The sequence below is a fragment of the Myxine glutinosa genome, chromosome 1 (assembly GCF_964187855.1).
Source record: "Myxine glutinosa chromosome 1, kmMyxGlut1.1, whole genome shotgun sequence".
In the NCBI taxonomy this organism is placed as follows: Eukaryota; Metazoa; Chordata; class Myxini; order Myxiniformes; family Myxinidae; genus Myxine; species Myxine glutinosa.
Window position 1 is genome coordinate 45,169,520 of NC_136261.1, and position 17,548 is coordinate 45,187,067.

Below are 17,548 nucleotides of genomic sequence, written 5' to 3' on the forward strand. Positions count from 1 at the left end.
CCAATTATCAGCAAAGTCATGGAATACATCATTGCTTCAGATATGAAATCTTTCCTCTTCTCCTATGGCTTGATCTCTGATCATCAATTTGGTTTCAGACCTGGTCACACTACTCTGGACATGCTGCTTCTGCTTTCTCAACAATGGATGGAGGTCCTCAATGCCAAACAGGAAATTAGAGCTGTCTCCCTTGACATATCACGTGCCTTTGATACGGTCTGGCACCCCGCTCTGCTCACCAAACTCTCCTCTTTTGGTATCCATGGAAATCTCCACGCATGGCTGGCGGACTTCCTCTCTAGTCGTAGTCAACGTGTGGCCCTGAATGGGTTTCTCTCATCTCCTCTTCCTGTTCAGGCTGGAGTTCCCCAAGGCAGTGTTCTGGGCCCTGTGCTTTTTCTGGTCTTCATCAATGATCTCCTGAGAGAGGGAGTTCTTTCTTTCAATGAGAATTGAGGCTTCCGGTCCCTTGAGCGGCGGGGCTTGCTTTGATCTCTCCACGGCATCAAAGTTTGAGTGTTTTCCCGTTCGTTTCTTTGTCAAATTTCCGCTGCATATTTTGTTGTACATGTGTTATTGTGTTTCTATTTGGTTTTGGTTTTGTAGTTGTTGCAAATTTGTGTGTAATTAGTCGTTTCTTTGTCCGCGCCCCGTGCGGCCTGGTGTCTCGTGCGGCCTCCTCGTCTCGACTTGTGCCCCGCCCCCCATATCTCGTTTTTCTTCCACCTCTGCTCCTGCTTTCTCAAATCCACGTTCTCACTTAGAGACTTTTCCCAGATTGTTTTCATGGTTTTGTTTAAATATTTATTTCAATATGTTCAAACCGCAGCGGTGATCCCCCCCCCCACCCCCCCCCCCAGGATTTCCATGTTTTAAACGTTTCCCAGTGTATACCCTGGATAAGAATAGGTACGCCGTATCCCTGCGTGTCGTAGGAGGCGACTAAGAGGGTTGGCGTCAGGAAGGGCATCCGGCCATAAAAAAAAAACATTGCCTCAAAAAGAGAACCATGACAATTACAACTACATGTGGGCAGGGTACAGCCCGAAGTGGAGATCGGTTTCTGAGGTTTGGGACATGGAATGTAGGGACAATGACAGGGAGATCCGGAGAAGTGGTGGAAGTATTGGTCAGAAGAAGAGTGGACATATGTTGTGTGCAAGAGACGAGATGGAAGGGAAGTGGTGTGAGAATGGTGAAGGGTAGGCAGGGACAGAAATACAAGTTTGTGTGGCAAGGGTGCCTGGAGGGCGTGAATGGTGTTGGTGTCCTGTTTTCTGAGGAGTTTCTAGACAGTGTGGTGAGTGTGACTAGAGTGAGTGATAGGTTGATGATGGTGAAAATGATGATTGGAAAGCTCTTGGTGAACGTCATCTCGGGATATGCTCCGCAGGTTGGTCGGAGCGATGAAGAGAAGGACAAGTTCTGGTGTGCGATAGAGAAGCTGATGGAAAACGTGAAAGATGAGGAAGTTGTTGTGGTAGGAGGAGACCTAAATGGACATGTGGGAAGGAGTATGGATGGTTTTGACGGAGTTCATGGGGGTTACGGATATGGTGTGAGAAATGGAGAAGGTGAAAGGATTTTGGAGTTTGCTGATGGAGCTGATTTGTTGATTTGTAATACTCAGTTCCAGAAAGAGGATAATAAGCTTGTTACATACACGTCAGGTGGGTCGACGACAACCGTTGACTACCTGATGGTGCGTAGGCGAGATAGGGGGCACCTCCGAGACACAAAGGTGATCCCGGGGGAGGAGGCTGTTTCACAGCACCACTTGGTTGTCTGCGACGTAAGGGTGAAAGGTGCGAGGAGAGCTCGGCGGGTGAAGTACCAACCGAGAATGAAGGTGTGGAGGTTGAAAGAGGTGACAGTAAGGGAGGCATTAAAAGAGAGGCTGAGTAGGGTCGAGGATGATGTGGTTGAGCTTGAAAGTAGTTGGATGTCAATGAAAGCTTGTCTGTTGGGAGCCGTTGGTGAGGTATGTGGATGGACAAAAGGACCACCGAGGGACTCGGAAACATGGTGGTGGGATGATGAAGTTGGAAAGAGGATTGACGAGAAGAGGAAGAAGTTCAAGGAGTGGCAGAAGGCGAAGGGTACGGGAGCAGAAACAGCAGAGCATGAAAGTTATAAGGCAGCCAGGAAGGCTGCAAAGAAAGAGGTAGCAAAGGCGCAGGAGGCATGTAGGAAAATGTTCGGAGAACGCTTGGATTCGGAAGAGGGTCAGAAAGCAGTATTCAGGATTGCAAAGCAGATAGCGAAAGAGAGGTGTGATGTGATGGGGGTGAGCTGCTTGAAGGATGAAGTGGGACAAATCGTTGTCGACCCAGATGGAATTAAAGGAAGATGGAAAAGATATATGGAAATGCTGTTGAATACAGAAAATGAATGGGATGGCAACATAGAGAGTAACCCAGTTTTAGGACCGGCAGAGAAGATAACTGAGAAGGAAGTTGAGGAAGCGATAAAAGCAATGAAGGGTAGAAAAGCGGGAGGGCCGACGGGAGTTGTGGGAGATATGTTGAAGGCAGCAGGAAGTTGGGGTGTGAAGAGAATGACAGAGATCTGTAATCTGGTGGTGAAAGGCCGCATTCCAGTGGCTTGGGAACTGAGTACCCTCGTCCCTCTATACAAGGGGAAAGGTGACCCTCTGGAGTGTGGCTCGTACCGAGCGATAAAGTTATTGGAGCATGGAATGAAGGTATTGGAAAGGGTGTTGGAGAGGAGGATAAGGAAGAAAGTGAAGATCGACGAAATGCAGTTTGGATTTATGCCAGGAAGAGGAACGACAGACGCGCTTTTCATTGTGAGGCAGTTGCAGGAGAAGTACATGGAGAAGAGGAAGAAGTTGTTTCTTGGGTTTGTTGATCTGGAGAAAGCATTCGATCGGATTCCACGCAAAGTATTGACATGGGCATTGAGGAAGTTAGGAGTGGAGGAATGGTTGATCAGAGTAGTGATGGCAATGTACAAAAGAGCGCGCACAGCTGTAAGGACGAAGGACGGGAACAGTGGTGAGTTTGAGGTGAAGGTGGGAGTGCATCAGGGGTCGGTACTAAGTCCACTACTATTTGTAGCTGTGATGGAGGTGCTGGCTCAGAACGTAAAGGAGGGTTTACCGTGGGAGTTGTTGTATGCAGATGATCTGGTGTTGATTGCGGAAAGTATGGATGGACTGAAGGAAAAGATGAACACGTGGAAGGAATGTATGGAGACAAAAGGTCTGAAGGTGAATATCGGAAAGACGAAGGTGATGGCAAGTGGTAAAGCATGTGGTGAGGTGGAAAGAACTGGGAAGTGGCCCTGTGCTGTGTGTAGGAAGGGTGTCGGAGTGAACTCCATTCAGTGTACAATGTGCGCTGAGTGGGTTCATCAAAAATGTAGTGGTCTGAGAGGGTCATTAACCAGTGTGGCAGCTACATTCAAATGTAAGGTGTGCACAGAGGGAGCTGCAGATGGAGGAAATGTTGAGTTGGATCTTGGAGACGGCGTGAAGCTGGAAGGTGTGAAAACATTTTGCTACCTCGGAGACATGCTGAATGGAGAAGGTGGATCAGACTCGGCAACGGTTGCTCGAGTGAGATGTGCATGGAAGAAGTTTCGGGAACTGAGTGGCGTGCTGATGATGAGGGGAGTGTCGTTGAAGCTGAAGGGAAAGGTGTATGCTGCATGTGTGAGAAGTGTTATGATTTATGGGAGCGAGACATGGGTAATGAACGTAGAGCAGCAACGAAGGTTGGAAAGGGTGGAAATGCGAATGGTTCGACGGATGTGCGGAGTATCGTTGAGAGAGAGGAAGACAAATGATGAATTGCGAAAGATGATGGGAATAGAGCCTGTGATTGATGCTGTGAAAAGGAACAGGTTGAGATGGTTTGGTCATGTGTTGAGGAAGGATGAAAATGACTGGTTGAGAAGAGTGATAGAAATGAATATAGAAGGAAGTAGAAGACGGGGAAGACCGAGAAAGACTTGGCTAAAGATGGTGGAAGAAGAAATGCGGGCAAGGGGGTTAACAAGGAGAGATGCAGAAAATACGGCAAAATGGAGAAGATTGTCATGGGGACCGCAAGGCTAACCCCTGCTCTAGCAGGGAAAATGGCCTTTAAAATGCATGTTGTTGTTGTTGTATCAATGATCTCTCTGACTCTCTTGAAAATCCTCTCTATCTCTTTGCTGATGACTCTACTCTCTGTCGCTCCATTCTTCATCCCTCAGATCGGCAGTCTGCAGCCTCCTCACTCTCTGCAGCCTCCTCACTCTCTGCAGACCTGGACAAAATCACAGACTGGGCATACAAGTGGAACATGTCTTTCAATCCTGACAAATCTCACACTCTTACGATGTCTCTCCGAAAAGACCGACTGGACAACCCTCCCATCCACTTTCTGAATAATCCTCTCCAATAAGTTCTGTCACTCAAGCTTTTGGGTCTCACTATCTGCCATGATCTTTCCTGGGAAAACCACATTTCAAATCTGGCCTCCAAAGCCAGTCGCCGACTGGGCATCCTCCGTCGTGCGAAGTCCTTCCTTGGCACACCTGAGCTCCTCACCACATACAAGGCTTTCATCCGCAGCTCAATGGAATACTGCTCTCCCCTCTGGGCTGGTGCACCTGCCTCACACCTAGCTCGTCTTCACGCTGTTGAAACCAAAGCATTCAGAATCATTGGAATCTCCCGTGATGAAGCTAACTCCAAGGGCCTCTCACTCACTCACTCACCGCAGGCAGGTTGGTGGTCTTTCCGTCTTCTACCGACTCCTCTCTGGCCTTGACCCCCCAGCTCTCTCTGGGCTCTGTCCAGCAAATATTCCTACAGGTCGCACAAGATCTGCCTGCAACCCTCTTATGGTTAAACTGCCAAAATCAAGACTCTCTGCTCACCTTCACTCCTTCATTCCTCTTTTCTCCCACCTCTGGAACAAACTCCCTCACTCTCTTCAATCCCACTCCACCCTCCAGGTCTTTAAAACAGCTGTTCACCACCATCTCTTATCTTCCCCCATCCAAAACATTGATCTTTTCTATCCCCGCTAATTTCACCTCAATTCGACTTTTTTGAAATACCAACTTCTGTCCTGGAAGTCCTTGGTGTCCTTGTGTTTGATACTTGTGCCACCCCCCTCCCCCCAAGCCCTCTCCCTCCCACACATCTCCCTGCTCTTAAATGTTGTGTGCCCTCAAGTGTTTGTGTGCTTCCCCTTCTCTTGTCTTCAGCTCCCTCTTTTTATATATTTTGTTTGTCTGGTCGATTTGTTTGTGAAATAAATGTCAGCTCTTTCACGAGCCTCGATTCAGTATACAAAAAAAAAAAAAAAAAGGGATGGCTGAGATATCGTCCGGACAAACAAACAAGAAAACAAGAAAGAAAACAAACAAGAAAGAAAACAAACAAACAGAGTGAAAACCGAGTACTCCCTTTCAGCGTGCGTCACTGCCGAGCCCCCTTCGGTGCCCAGCAATGACGATTTGCAATGCCTGGAGATGGCATAGGAAAGGTGCGGTGTACAACAATAATTTAACATCTAAGAATAGCTATATTGGCCAGAGCTAAGGAAGTTGCCTTCCTTAGTTTCATATTTTTAAGCACATGTAATCTCAGTTGCTGTTGGCAACATTGCATGATAACAAACATAGGGGCAATACCCCTGGCGCTCACCTGGTAGAATAAACAGTATACTGCACTGACTAAAGGTATTTTAAATCAATTTCAATGGTTTCCAAAATACAGGGCAGCATGTATAATCATACTAACAATCATAAGACTTTAAACAAACAAACAAACAAAAAAAATACCTATTTTGGGGGTGACCCCCACCCCTCGCACCCCGTGTACCTCCTCAGACCCCAATTTTTTCCAATGCCTTGAACAAACATTGGTACATCACAGATGATGAAGGTTGTGGTCAAGTTTCATCAGAATTGCATGTGTAGTTTCTGAGAGGAAAGCAAATACCTATTTTGGGGGCAAACCCCCCCCCGTAGATACCCAAATGGGCAGATTTTTTTTAATGCCGTGAACAAACGTTAGTACATCACGAGTGATGAAGGTTGTGGTTAAGTTTCATCGAAATAGTGTGTGTAGTTTCAGAGATAAAAGCAAATTTCTATTTTGGGAGGTCAAACCTGGATCCACTTTGATGCCCGGTGGACCACTTAGACCCTGATTTTTTTTTTAATGCCGTGAACAAACTTTAGTCACAACACAAGAAATATCATTTGTGCCAAATCTGGTCGAAATCCCTTCAGCGGTTTCGGAGAAGATGTTTCAAGTGTTTACGGACCGACGGACTGACAGACTGACGACGAGCCATTGCATAAGCTCCCCTGAACTTCGTTCCAGGTGAGCTAACTAGAACAGCACTTGGTAAAGCACACACCTCCACCAGGCTGAATAGTTTATGTTTTGCATCCCACTGATAGACTGGATATGGATTTCGACCTGAACCAAAATGTAATCGGCTTGTTCTTGTCACCTAACAAACTCACCCACCTAATTTTGTCATAACTCGTTCACAACTTTTTAAAATATCATCCTATATATATCGTTTTTGGAGCCATCTCTCAAGGGTGAAAAATCACTTTAAAAATTCTTGGATCTGGATTCAGATCTTCAACAAAATCGAAAAGATTCGTTAGTGTCACACACAAACAACCTGCCCACCAAGTTTGGTCCTAATAAGTCCACAACTTTTTGAGACATCGTGCTCACAAACAGACAGACAGACAGGGGTGAAAATACAACCTCCATCCACCTTTGGTGGTGAAGGTAAAAAAAAATCCTTTAATCTCCGTGTATACAAATCAACACAATTAATAATAATAAACAAGCTAGAGTATCAAAATCAAAACTAATATCTGTCTCATTAAAAACAGCAAAGTTAGCAAAAACCTTTTGCTTGAAAATATGAAAGAAAACTACAAAAAAGTGATAAAAAAAATAAAATAAAATAGGAAGAGTAGTAATATGTCCTAAACCATCTCAACATCACTTACCTTAGCTGGGTCAAAGTCTGGTGGATAGTACTTATTCAGTACTATCCACCAGACAAATTCCCACCTTCATTTCTAGTTAGCAAAAACCTTTTGCTTGAAAATATGAAAGAAAACTACAAAAAAGTAAAAACAAAAAATAAAAAAAATAGGAAGAGTAGTAATATGTCCTAAACCATCTCATCACTACTTACCTTAGCTGGGTCGAAGTCTGGTGGATAGTACTTATTCGTTCCCTTTCGTTCACCCTGTCAAACACACAATGCACAACGCAATGTTATAAATCCAATTTTCCCCTTTCCATAAGCTGGTGCTGAAACCAATTTAAATGAACCTGATAAGTGAAGTGCACTATTGGTCGTCTTGATCGCTTATATAAAACAAAATATACGACCTTTTATGATTTACCTGTTTGGCATTGTTACCTCATCACATAACGCTTGGATCACAGGTTGAAATCCCACACACTGCGGAACATTGTCTACTTTATCCTAATATTCTTGTCCTCCCTATAATACATGTAAAAGGTCCTATATCAACCTGAGACAGTGTTGGTAAATAATGGAGCAAATCAACAAATGTAATAAACATTCAGAGCAACTACAAAGACTTTTAAGCAGCAACACCTACAATTGAAACAAGGAACCATGAGGCACCTTCAAATTTAACATTCTTGAAACCAGCATAACCTACAAATCTCTAAGAAGCTGTTCTTGTTGAAATTAACATTATGTCTTGGTTGCTATGAAAGCCATCTTGGTTGGTATGGAAGGATCCAAACTCTCTCCCTGCTTTGAGGGTATTTCTCTAACTGCATGCGTCTTCAATTATAGGTTCAAAGTCCTCTAATGTAAGGATCAGCAGATACATTCAAATAAAGAGATTCATGCACCTTGCTCTATGCTGAGTGTCGGTGCTGCTGAAGCAGTTTCTTGGCTGGGGTTACAATCCTGGATGGGTCGCCACTTCGACAGGGAGTCAGGACAGAAATTTGGAATTTGGCTCCGGTGCCAGGAAAAGCTGGGCTACTGTACGCAAAGGACACCGTGCGATATTTATCTTGGGCATATATTCATGAACTGTATTGTGTTACGTGCTCCTCCCCAAACACTGGTCACGGTGTACCTCCGAGCCCCGAAAGGAGTCACGGCAGAAAGAAGTGCTATTATGTGTGCCAATGACCAATGGTGAAACCACACCAATCAGTTGTTACGAAAAAAACAAGTATTGTATTAGTATTGCACAATAATAACAGCACAAGTACAATATGTTTCAATTGCACAACAAAAATACCATATAATTCCTATGATGGTACCACCAGTTTCTTACTCAATAACTCATGGTGCTCCACGTGAGCGAAAGGAAGCATTCCCAAAGTCACTGTCCCGGCACCAGGCCAACGTCGATCCACGCACCGGTGATCACAAGGAAAAAAGTCGTATCGAGACCAGAATCCCGAGCGGCTGACAGTCAACGCTGCCGACAAGCCGCTGGGGGGGGGGGGGGGGGGGTGAGGGGAGGGGGGTGTTGGGCCGACCTCGGTCAGGCAAAGGTGCACCCAAAAGGCGACTGGGAATACACACCCTCGTTTCACCAGACAATGACGCTGGTATGAACGCTCAGCGGCACCCAAACGGAGAACCACAAATTCCCAATCGAAATCCATGTTACACACGCAAACCAGGCTAACGGCTGGGCGTGGTGAAATGGCTGGAGCGAGGTGAAAAGGCTAGAGCGAGGCGAAATGGCGGACGGGCCCGTAATGGAGGCGTACCTGCTCTCCAACAACGATTCTCTTCGGAATCAACCGCAAAACCCGTCACGCAGGTTTATGTCACAGCGATCACGACTCTGTCACAGGAATCCCTTTCCCGGGAAAACCAATCTTCGCTCGTGACCCACGTTCGCCAGCGTCTGCTTGAGACCTCAAAGCCGCTCGGCTCGTCTTCCTGACCTCACTTGCTCCACTCTTCGCTTCCTCTTCTTCTCTTCTGGTTTCTCCCGATCCATTTTCGTTTTTCTTTTAAAACACAAATTTTTCCCTTTTGAAAACAGTTATTTCCATTTCACTCAAACTATACCAAGAATAGCACATGGAACTAAAAATGTTTACAGTGGATGAAAACCACAACGACGGAAGTGACGAATCCGTAACAATTGCTCATAATGATGGAAGACATTTTGAAAATCGGTATTGATGGAAATAAATTTGAAAGATCCCTCGATTATATGGTTCTTGTTTCACACTCGTAGCCGAGTTCATTTAGTGTTTATTGAATTTTGAAATTGGGAACATTTTTTTGGTCCACCCTGTATAAAAGGTTTCCATCCCGCCAACCTTTCATAACTTTTGCTGATTTGCTGTCGAGTATACAAATTAAAATACGAGTTCACAGTAGAAAAAGCATTTTCATTAACTAAACGTGTTTGACTGCACATCCGCATATATAAGTAAAAATAAAAAACCCCAAAAACTAAATCAAACGTGGTTTCTAAAGCCCAGACAGTGAGGCACCAAGAGGGCAGAGAGAAGCATCATGCGATATGACACAGTCATTTGATTTCGGCATTCTATTGCTGCCAGTCACCGTCATTGCACGTGTCATTTCTAGGCTACATAATTGATCTGGTTGGTCGCGCAACACATTAAATAATCTCTCGCTTGACTCTGTTCACCCTTTTGTTCTCGTTGCGTCTCCCCTTTTGTAGCTCCGTAGCTGTAGCCACCTACAATAGGTTACTTATCAAAACAAAGATGGCAACACCCATGATTACACAAGCAAGAAAAGGAGAATTGATACTGAATGTCGAGTCTTCATTGGTCTTCAAATTGATACTGAATGTCGAGTCTTCATTAGTCTTCAAATTGATACTGAATGTCGAGTCTTCATTAGTCTTCAAATTGATACTGAATGTCGAGTCTTCATTAGTCTTCAAATTGATACTGAATGTCGAGTCTTCATTAGTCTTCAAATTGATACTGAATGTCGAGTCTTCATTAGTCTTCAAATTGATACTGAATGTCGAGTCTTCATTAGTCTTCAAATTGATACTCAATGTTGAGTCGTCATTCGTCTTCAAATTGATACTGAATGTCGAGTCTTCATTGGTCTTCAAATCGATACTGAATGTCGAGTCTTCAATTGTCTTCAAATTGACACTGAATGTCGAGTCTTCAATTGTCTTCAAATTGATACTGAATGCGCTAAGACCCTGGAGATGAAGCATGTAATGGAAAAGGTCGTTTATATGGTCAATTTCACATGGTTCAAGGGGCTCAATCACAGACAGTTCAAAGACTTTCGTACAGAGGTAGGATTGGACCATGATGATGTCATTTACTTCAGCCATCTTCATTGGCATGCCTAAACAAAACATGTGAGCATGTCTAAACTTTTATTCAGAAGTTAGAGTTGATTACGAAGAAAGTTGGCCATTTCACAATGCGATAAACAAGGTGTGCTAAGACAGTAATCCATGAATTGTATTTTGAGCTGATCAGCAGCTTGAGAGATAATTTCCAAGAAAGATTTGCAGATTTCAGAGAGCACTGTGACGAACTGAAGCCGTTTGCAGATCCATTTGGAACTGATGCCACTGATGCTCCTGACACGTTCCAACTGGAACTAGTTTCGATCCAAAATGGCGATGACACGAAGATAGCTTTCGCAGAGCATGATCTTCTGGCGTTTTATAATAATAATAATAATAATAATGCATTTATTTTATATAGCGCTTTTCAGGAAGCCCAACGACGCTTCGACAGAGTGCAAAACATAATGCATAGCAAAACATAAAAACAATTGCAAAAAAAGAAGAATCAATAGGGAAATATTCAAAGCACAAAGGAGGGAGAAGGAGAGGAGATAGTCAGGGGTTAGATGCTGTGGGTTAAATGTTGAATGCAGTGTTGAACAGGTGGGTCCTGAGTGATGTTTTGAATGTGGTGAGTGAGGAGGAGTCTCTGATGGTGTGAGGTAGCGAGTTCCAGAGGGTGGGAGCAGCGATGGAGAAGGTCCTGTCCCCCCAGGATCTAAATTTGGTCCGGATGGGGGGGGGGGGGGGGGGGGGGGGGTTAGGAGGTTGGTACCAGCAGAGCGGAGGTTGCGGGTGGGAGTGTGTCTGGAGAGGAGGTCAGCCAGGTAGGATGGGGCCAGGTTATGGAGGGCTTTGTAGGTCAAGAGGAGGATTTTGTACTGGATTCTCTGGGAGATGGGGAGCCAGTGAAGCTTGTAAAGGACGGGGGTGATGTGGTCACGGGTCCGGGAATGGGTGAGTAGACGGGCAGCGGAGTTCTGAATGTATTGGAGTTTATTGGTGATTGTTGAGGGTGAACCATAAAGGAGGCTATTGCAGTAGTCCAGACGGGAAGTGATGAAGGCATGGATGAGGGTTTCTGCAGCCACGGAGGAGAGGGATGGACGGAGACGGGCGATGTTTTTCAGGTGAAAGAAGGCTGTCTTTGTGATCTGTTTAGTGTATTTGTCGAAGGAGAGGGTTTGGTCAAAGATGATGCCAAGATTCCGGATGTGAGGGGAGGTGGACACTGGGAAACCGTCGATGTTGAGGGCAAAGTTATGGGTGGACTTGGTGAGCGTTTTTGGGCCAATGATGATTATTTCAGATTTATCACAGTTAAGTTTGAGGAAGTTGATTTGAAGCCAGGATTTTATTTCAGTGATGCAGTTTGTCAGGATAGAGTGGGTGGCGGTGGAGATGGACTTGGTGGAGATGAAAAGCTGGATGTCATCGGCGAAGCAGTGGAATTGGAGACCATGACGGCGGATTAAGTGACCGAGGGGGGACAGGTAAAGGATGAAGAGGAGGGGGCCAAGAACTGAACCTTGGGGGAACATATAGACAATATTCCTTTAGAATATATAGACATATAGAATATATAGAATATATCGAACATATAGACAATTATAGACAATATGTTCCTTTAGATCTTATCCTAATCTATCAAAATGTGCCTTTGATTCATTGCCTTGTTTGGCAGCACATACTGCTGCGGACAACTTTTCTCAAGCATTAAAAATGTCAAAATAAAATCAGAACTTTTGACAGACGGACATTTATCCGGAATACTCCGCAACACCACATTAATAGTGTGGGCAGACACTGATTACTGCTGCAAGCAAACCCAATGCCAGATGTATCACCAAATCAGTTTAATATAGTGATTAGAAAGTAAGGTAATAAGTTAGTCTTCTCATTTGAAATGTGTTCACAAAAATGCACATTAGTTGTTTTTTAAAATAAATAGTACTTTTTTATGGGATCGAATACCTGGTGTGTACCCCGGTTTAGAATAGGTACACCGTATCCCTGCGTGTCGTAAGAACCACCTTTAGAGGCCATTTTCCCCGCAGTGCGGGGGTTGGCCTCTTTTGGGCACCGTGGTCCCCTTTTTTTGAAGCAATGTTTTACGGCCGGATGCCCTTCCTGCCGCCAACCCTGTTAGTCACCTCTTGCGACACACAGGGAATTACCAGTGAACTGGTACTCAATTTGCCGACCTCGGAAGGATGACAGGCTGAGTCAAGAGGCGACTAAAAGGGTTGGCGTCAGGAAGGGCATCTGGCCACAAAAACATTGCCTCAAAAAGAGAACCATGACAATTACAACTAAATATGGGCAGGGTACAGCCCGAAGTACCCCGTGGGGGACCCCACTCCCTCTCGTCAAAACTCAAGGTGGGGAACCCGATCGAAGCAAGGGTGGAAATCACTCCATTTATGACGAAACGTCTGATGCCCGACGTGGAGATCGGTTTCTGAGGTTTGGGACATGGAATGTAGGGACAATGACAGGGAGATCAGGAGAAGTGGTGGAAGTATTGGTCAGAAGAAGAGTGGACATATGTTGTGTGCAGGAGACGAGATGGAAGGGAAGTGGTGTGAGAATGGTGAAGGGTAGGGAGGGACAGAAATACAAGTTTGTGTGGCAAGGGTGCCCAGAAGGTGTGAATAGTGTTGGTGTCCTGTTATCTGAGGAGTTTGTAGACAGTGTGGTGAGTGTGACGAGAGTGAGTGAAAGGTTGATGATGGTGAAAATGATGATTGGAAAGTTCTTGATGAACGTCATCTCGGGATATGCTCCGCAGGTTGGTCGGAGCGATGAAGAGAAGGACAAGTTCTGGTGTGCGATAGAGAAGCTGATGGAAAACGTGAAATATGAGGAAGTTGTTGTGGGAGGAGGAGACCTAAATGGACATGTGGGAAGGAGTGTGGACAGTTTTGAGGGAGTTCATGGGGGTTACGGATATGGTGTGAGGAATGGAGAAGGTGAAAGGATTTTAGAGTTTGCTGATGGAGCTGATTTGTTGATTTGTAATACTCAGTTCCAGAAAGAGGATAATAAGCTTGTTACATACACGTCAGGTGGGTCGACGACAACCGTTGACTACCTGCTGGTGCGTAGGCGAGATAGGGGGCACATCCGGGACACAAAGGTGATCCCGGGGGAGGAGGCTGTTTCACAGCACCATTTGGTTGTCTACGACATAAGGGTGAAAGGTGCGAGGAGAGCTCGGCGGGTTAAGTACCAACCGAGAATGAAGGTGTGGAGGTTGAAAGAGGTGACAGTGAGGGAGGCATTAAAAGAGAGGCTGAGTATGGTAGAGGATGATGTGGTTGAGCTTGAAAGTGGTTGGATGTCAATGAAAGATAGACTGTTGGGAGCCGTTGGTGAGGTATGTGGATGGACAAAAGGACCACCGAGGAACTCGGAAACATGGTGGTGGGATGAAGTTGGAAAGAAGATTGACGAGAAGAGGAAGAAGTTCAAGGAGTGGCAGAAGGCGAAGGGTATGGGGGCAGAAAAGGCAGAGCATGAAAGTTATAAGGCAGCCAAGAAGGCTGCAAAGAAAGAGGTAGCAAAGGCGCAGGAGGCATGTCGGAAAATGTTCAGGGAACGCATGGATTTGGAAGAGGGTCAGAGAGCGGTATTCAGGATTGCAAAGCAGATAGCGAAAGAGAGGTGTGATGTGATGGGAGTGAGTTGCTTGAAGGATGAAGTGGGACAAATCGTTGTGGACCCACGTGGAATTAAAGGAAGATGGAAGAGATATATGGAAATACTGTTGAATGCAGAGAACGAATGGGATGGCAACATAGAGAGTAACCCAGTTTTAGGACTGGCAGAGAAGATAACCGAGAAGGAAGTTGAGGAAGTGATAAAAGTAATGAAGAGTAGAAAAGCGGGAGGGCCGACGGGAGTTGTGGGAGATATATTGAAGGCAGCGAGAAATTGGGGTGTGAAGAGAATGACAGAGATCTGCAATCTGGTGGTGAAAGAAGGCCGCATTCCAGTGGATTGGGAACCGAGTACCCTCGTCCCTCGATACAAGGGGAAAGGTGCAACAGCCTCCTCTTTGGTACGCCCTCAATAATCACCAATAAACTCCAATACATTCAGAACTCCGCTGCCCGTCTACTCACCCATTCCCGGACCCGTGACCACATCACCACCGTCCTTTACAAGCTTCACTGGCTCCCCATCCCCCAGAGAATCCAGTACAAAATCCTCCTCTTGACCTACAAAGCCCTCCATAAACTGGCCCCATCCTACCTTACTGACCTCCTCTCCAGACACACTCCCACCCGCAACCTCCGCTCTGCTGGTACCAACCTCCTGACCCCCCCCCCCCCATGCGGACCAAATTCAGATCCTGGGGGGACAGGGCCTTCTCCATCGCTGCTCCCACCCTCTGGAACTCACTACCTCACACCATCAGAGACTCCTCCTCACTCACCACATTCAAAACATCACTCAAGACCCACCTGTTCAACACTGCATTCAACATTTAACCCACAGCATTTAACCCCTGACTATCTCTTCTCCTTATCCTTCCTTTTGCTTTGATTATTTACCTATTGATTTTTGTCTTTTTGCACTTGTTTTTTTGTACACTGTCAAAGCGCCTTTGGGCTTCTTGAAAAGCGCTATATAAAATAAATGTATTATTATTATTATTAAAGGTGACCCTCTGGACTGTGGCTCGTATCGAGCGATAAAGTTATTGGAGCATGGAATGAAGGTATTGGAAAGGGTGTTGGCGAGGAGGATAAGGAAGAAAGTGAAGACTGACGAAATGCAGTTTGGATTTATGCCAGGAAGAGGAACGACAGACGCGCTTTTTTATTGTGAGGCAGTTGCAGGAGAAGTACATGGAGAAGAGGAAGAAGTTGTTTCTTGGGTTTGTTGATCTGGAGAAAGCATTCGATAGGGTTCCACGTGAAGTCGTGACATGGGCATTGAGGAAGTTAGGAGTGGAGGAATGGTTGATCAGAGTCGTGATGGCAATGTACAAAAGAGCGCGCACAGCTGTAAGGACGAAGGACGGGAACAGTGGTGAGTTTGAGGTGAAGGTGGGAGTGCATCAGGGGTCAGTACTAAGTCCACTACTATTTGTAGCTATGATGGAGGTGCTGGCTCAGAACGTAAAGGAGGGTTTACCGTGGGAGTTGTTGTATGCAGATGATCTGGTGTTGATTGCAGAAAGTATGGATGGAGTGAAGGAGAATATGAACAAGTGGAAGGAATGTATGGAGACAAAAGGTCTGAAGGTGATTATCGGAAAAACCAAGGTGATGGCAAGTGGTAAAGCATGTGGTGAGGTGGAAAGAACTGGGAAGTGGTCGTGTGCTGTGTGCAGGAAGGGTGTCGGAGTGAATTCCATTCAACGTACAATGTGCGCTGAGTGGGTTCATCAAAAATGTAGTGGTTTGAGAGGGTCATTAACCAGTGTGGCAGCTACATTCAAGTGTAAGGTGTGCACAGAGCGAGCTGCAGATGGAGGAAATGTTGAGTTGGATCTTGGAGACGGCATGAAGCTGGAAGGTGTGAAAACATTTTGTTACCTAGGAGACATGCTGAATGGAGAAGGTGGATCAGACTCGGCAACGGTTGCTAGAGTGAGATGTGCATGGAAGAAGTTTCGGGAACTGAGTGGCGTGCTGACAATGAGGGGAGTGTCGTTGAAGCTGAAGGGAAAGGTGTATGCTGCATGTGTGAGAAGTGTTATGATTTATGGGAGCGAGACATGGGTAATGTCTCGCTCCCATAAATACGTTGAGCAGCAACGAAGGCTGGAAAGGGTGGAAATGCGAATGGTTCGGTGGATGTGTGGAGTATCGTTGAGAGAGAGGAAGATGATGGGAATAGAGCGAAAAGATGAGAGAGGAAGATGATTGGAATAGAGCGTTGCGAAAGATGATGGGAATAGAGCCTGTGATGGATGCTGTGAAGAGGAACAGTTTGAGATGGTTTGGTCATGTGTTGAGGAAGGATGAAAGTGACTGGTTGAGAAGAGTGATGGAAATGAATGTGGAAGGAAGTAGAGGACGGGGAAGACCAAGAAAGACTTGGCTAAAGATGGTGGAAGAAGAAATGCGGGCAAGGGGGTTAACAAGGGGAGATGCAGAAAATAGGGCAAAATGGAAAAGATTGTCATGGGGACTGCAAGGCTAACCTCCGTTCTTGCAGGGAAAATGGCCTTAAAATGCATGTTGTTGTTTGTTATTGTATGGGATCGAATGCTTGATCTTTTCGAAATTTGCTCACCAGCCCACTATGTGAGGCAAAAATAGCAATGTGGCCCCTTACGGAACAAAGGTTCGACACCCCTGGTCTAGATCGATTCCAGAGGTAGTTAAACTAAGTGGCTGACACTACTCCTACATCATCCGGTAACTCATTCAAGCAATTCACGACACTCTGCCTGTAAAAGATCAGTCTGACCTACAGTCTTGACCTCATCTTAGAGGTTTAACGAATTGCCTCGGACGGACCTGGAGCTTGCTAGTTGAAAAGAACTGTTCACAGAGACTGTACTTTCACCTTCCTTGTCCTAAAGCTTGTACACTCAATCAGTTTCTCTCAAAAGTCTTTGCTTGAGTGTATACAGATTCAGCCTCTGGAGTCGCTCTTCATACTCCAAATGACCGATACAAGGTAGGGCCTACACACCTGTTTAGAATAGTCTAGGTGAGGTTGAACATCTGTCCTGCACAATGTTATGAAGCCTTCCAGGTATAAAAAGTTAAAACTCCTTGTTTAATATGGACTGAAGTCTTCTTCTTATTTGTTCGTATGCAGGACAAGGCTGCGCAGTAGCATCATTGACTGAGGGCGCAGCTGTGCTGCTGATGCAATGCCCTCCGTTGGTTAGGGCAGGATTTTGGAATTTAGAAACGGTGTCGGCGATAGCTCGCAAACTCTTCACGGAGGACACCATGGGCTCTTTAACGATCGCCAACTAACACCAGCGGACGCCAGTTTAACGTCCATCCGAGGGACGGCACACACATTGATGAATCACCCTACCTGCGAAACACTGGGATGACAGTTTATTACCTTGGTCAGGATTCAAACCCAGGTAATAGATAGCTTAGAGGTGAGAGGGCGTACCTCTCGGCCATCCTGCCAGCCCTATGGACCCATCATACTATAATTCACCAAATGTCCGTCCGTCCGTTCGAAGGTACCGCAAAAACGGCTCAACCGATCGCAACGATATTTTGGGTGGGTATTCCTGGGACCCCTG

At 45.7% G+C, this 17,548-nt stretch overlaps 1 protein-coding gene across 4 annotated transcripts in view; it reads right to left on the bottom strand.

The window, feature by feature from the left end:
* YJU2B (YJU2 splicing factor homolog B) overlaps positions 1-17,548 on the bottom strand; it is a 34,696-nt gene that overhangs the window by 14,511 nt on the left and 2,637 nt on the right. For 3 of the 4 annotated variants that reach the window (XM_078771156.1, XM_078771157.1, XM_068110605.2), the window contains one exon: positions 7,194-7,247. In XM_078771156.1, the coding sequence (XP_078627282.1) occupies positions 7,194-7,247 (54 nt within the window). Of the gene's footprint in view, positions 1-7,002; positions 7,034-7,193; positions 7,248-17,548 lie in introns of those variants that run through there. The other variant, XM_068110612.2, reaches the window with a different exon arrangement.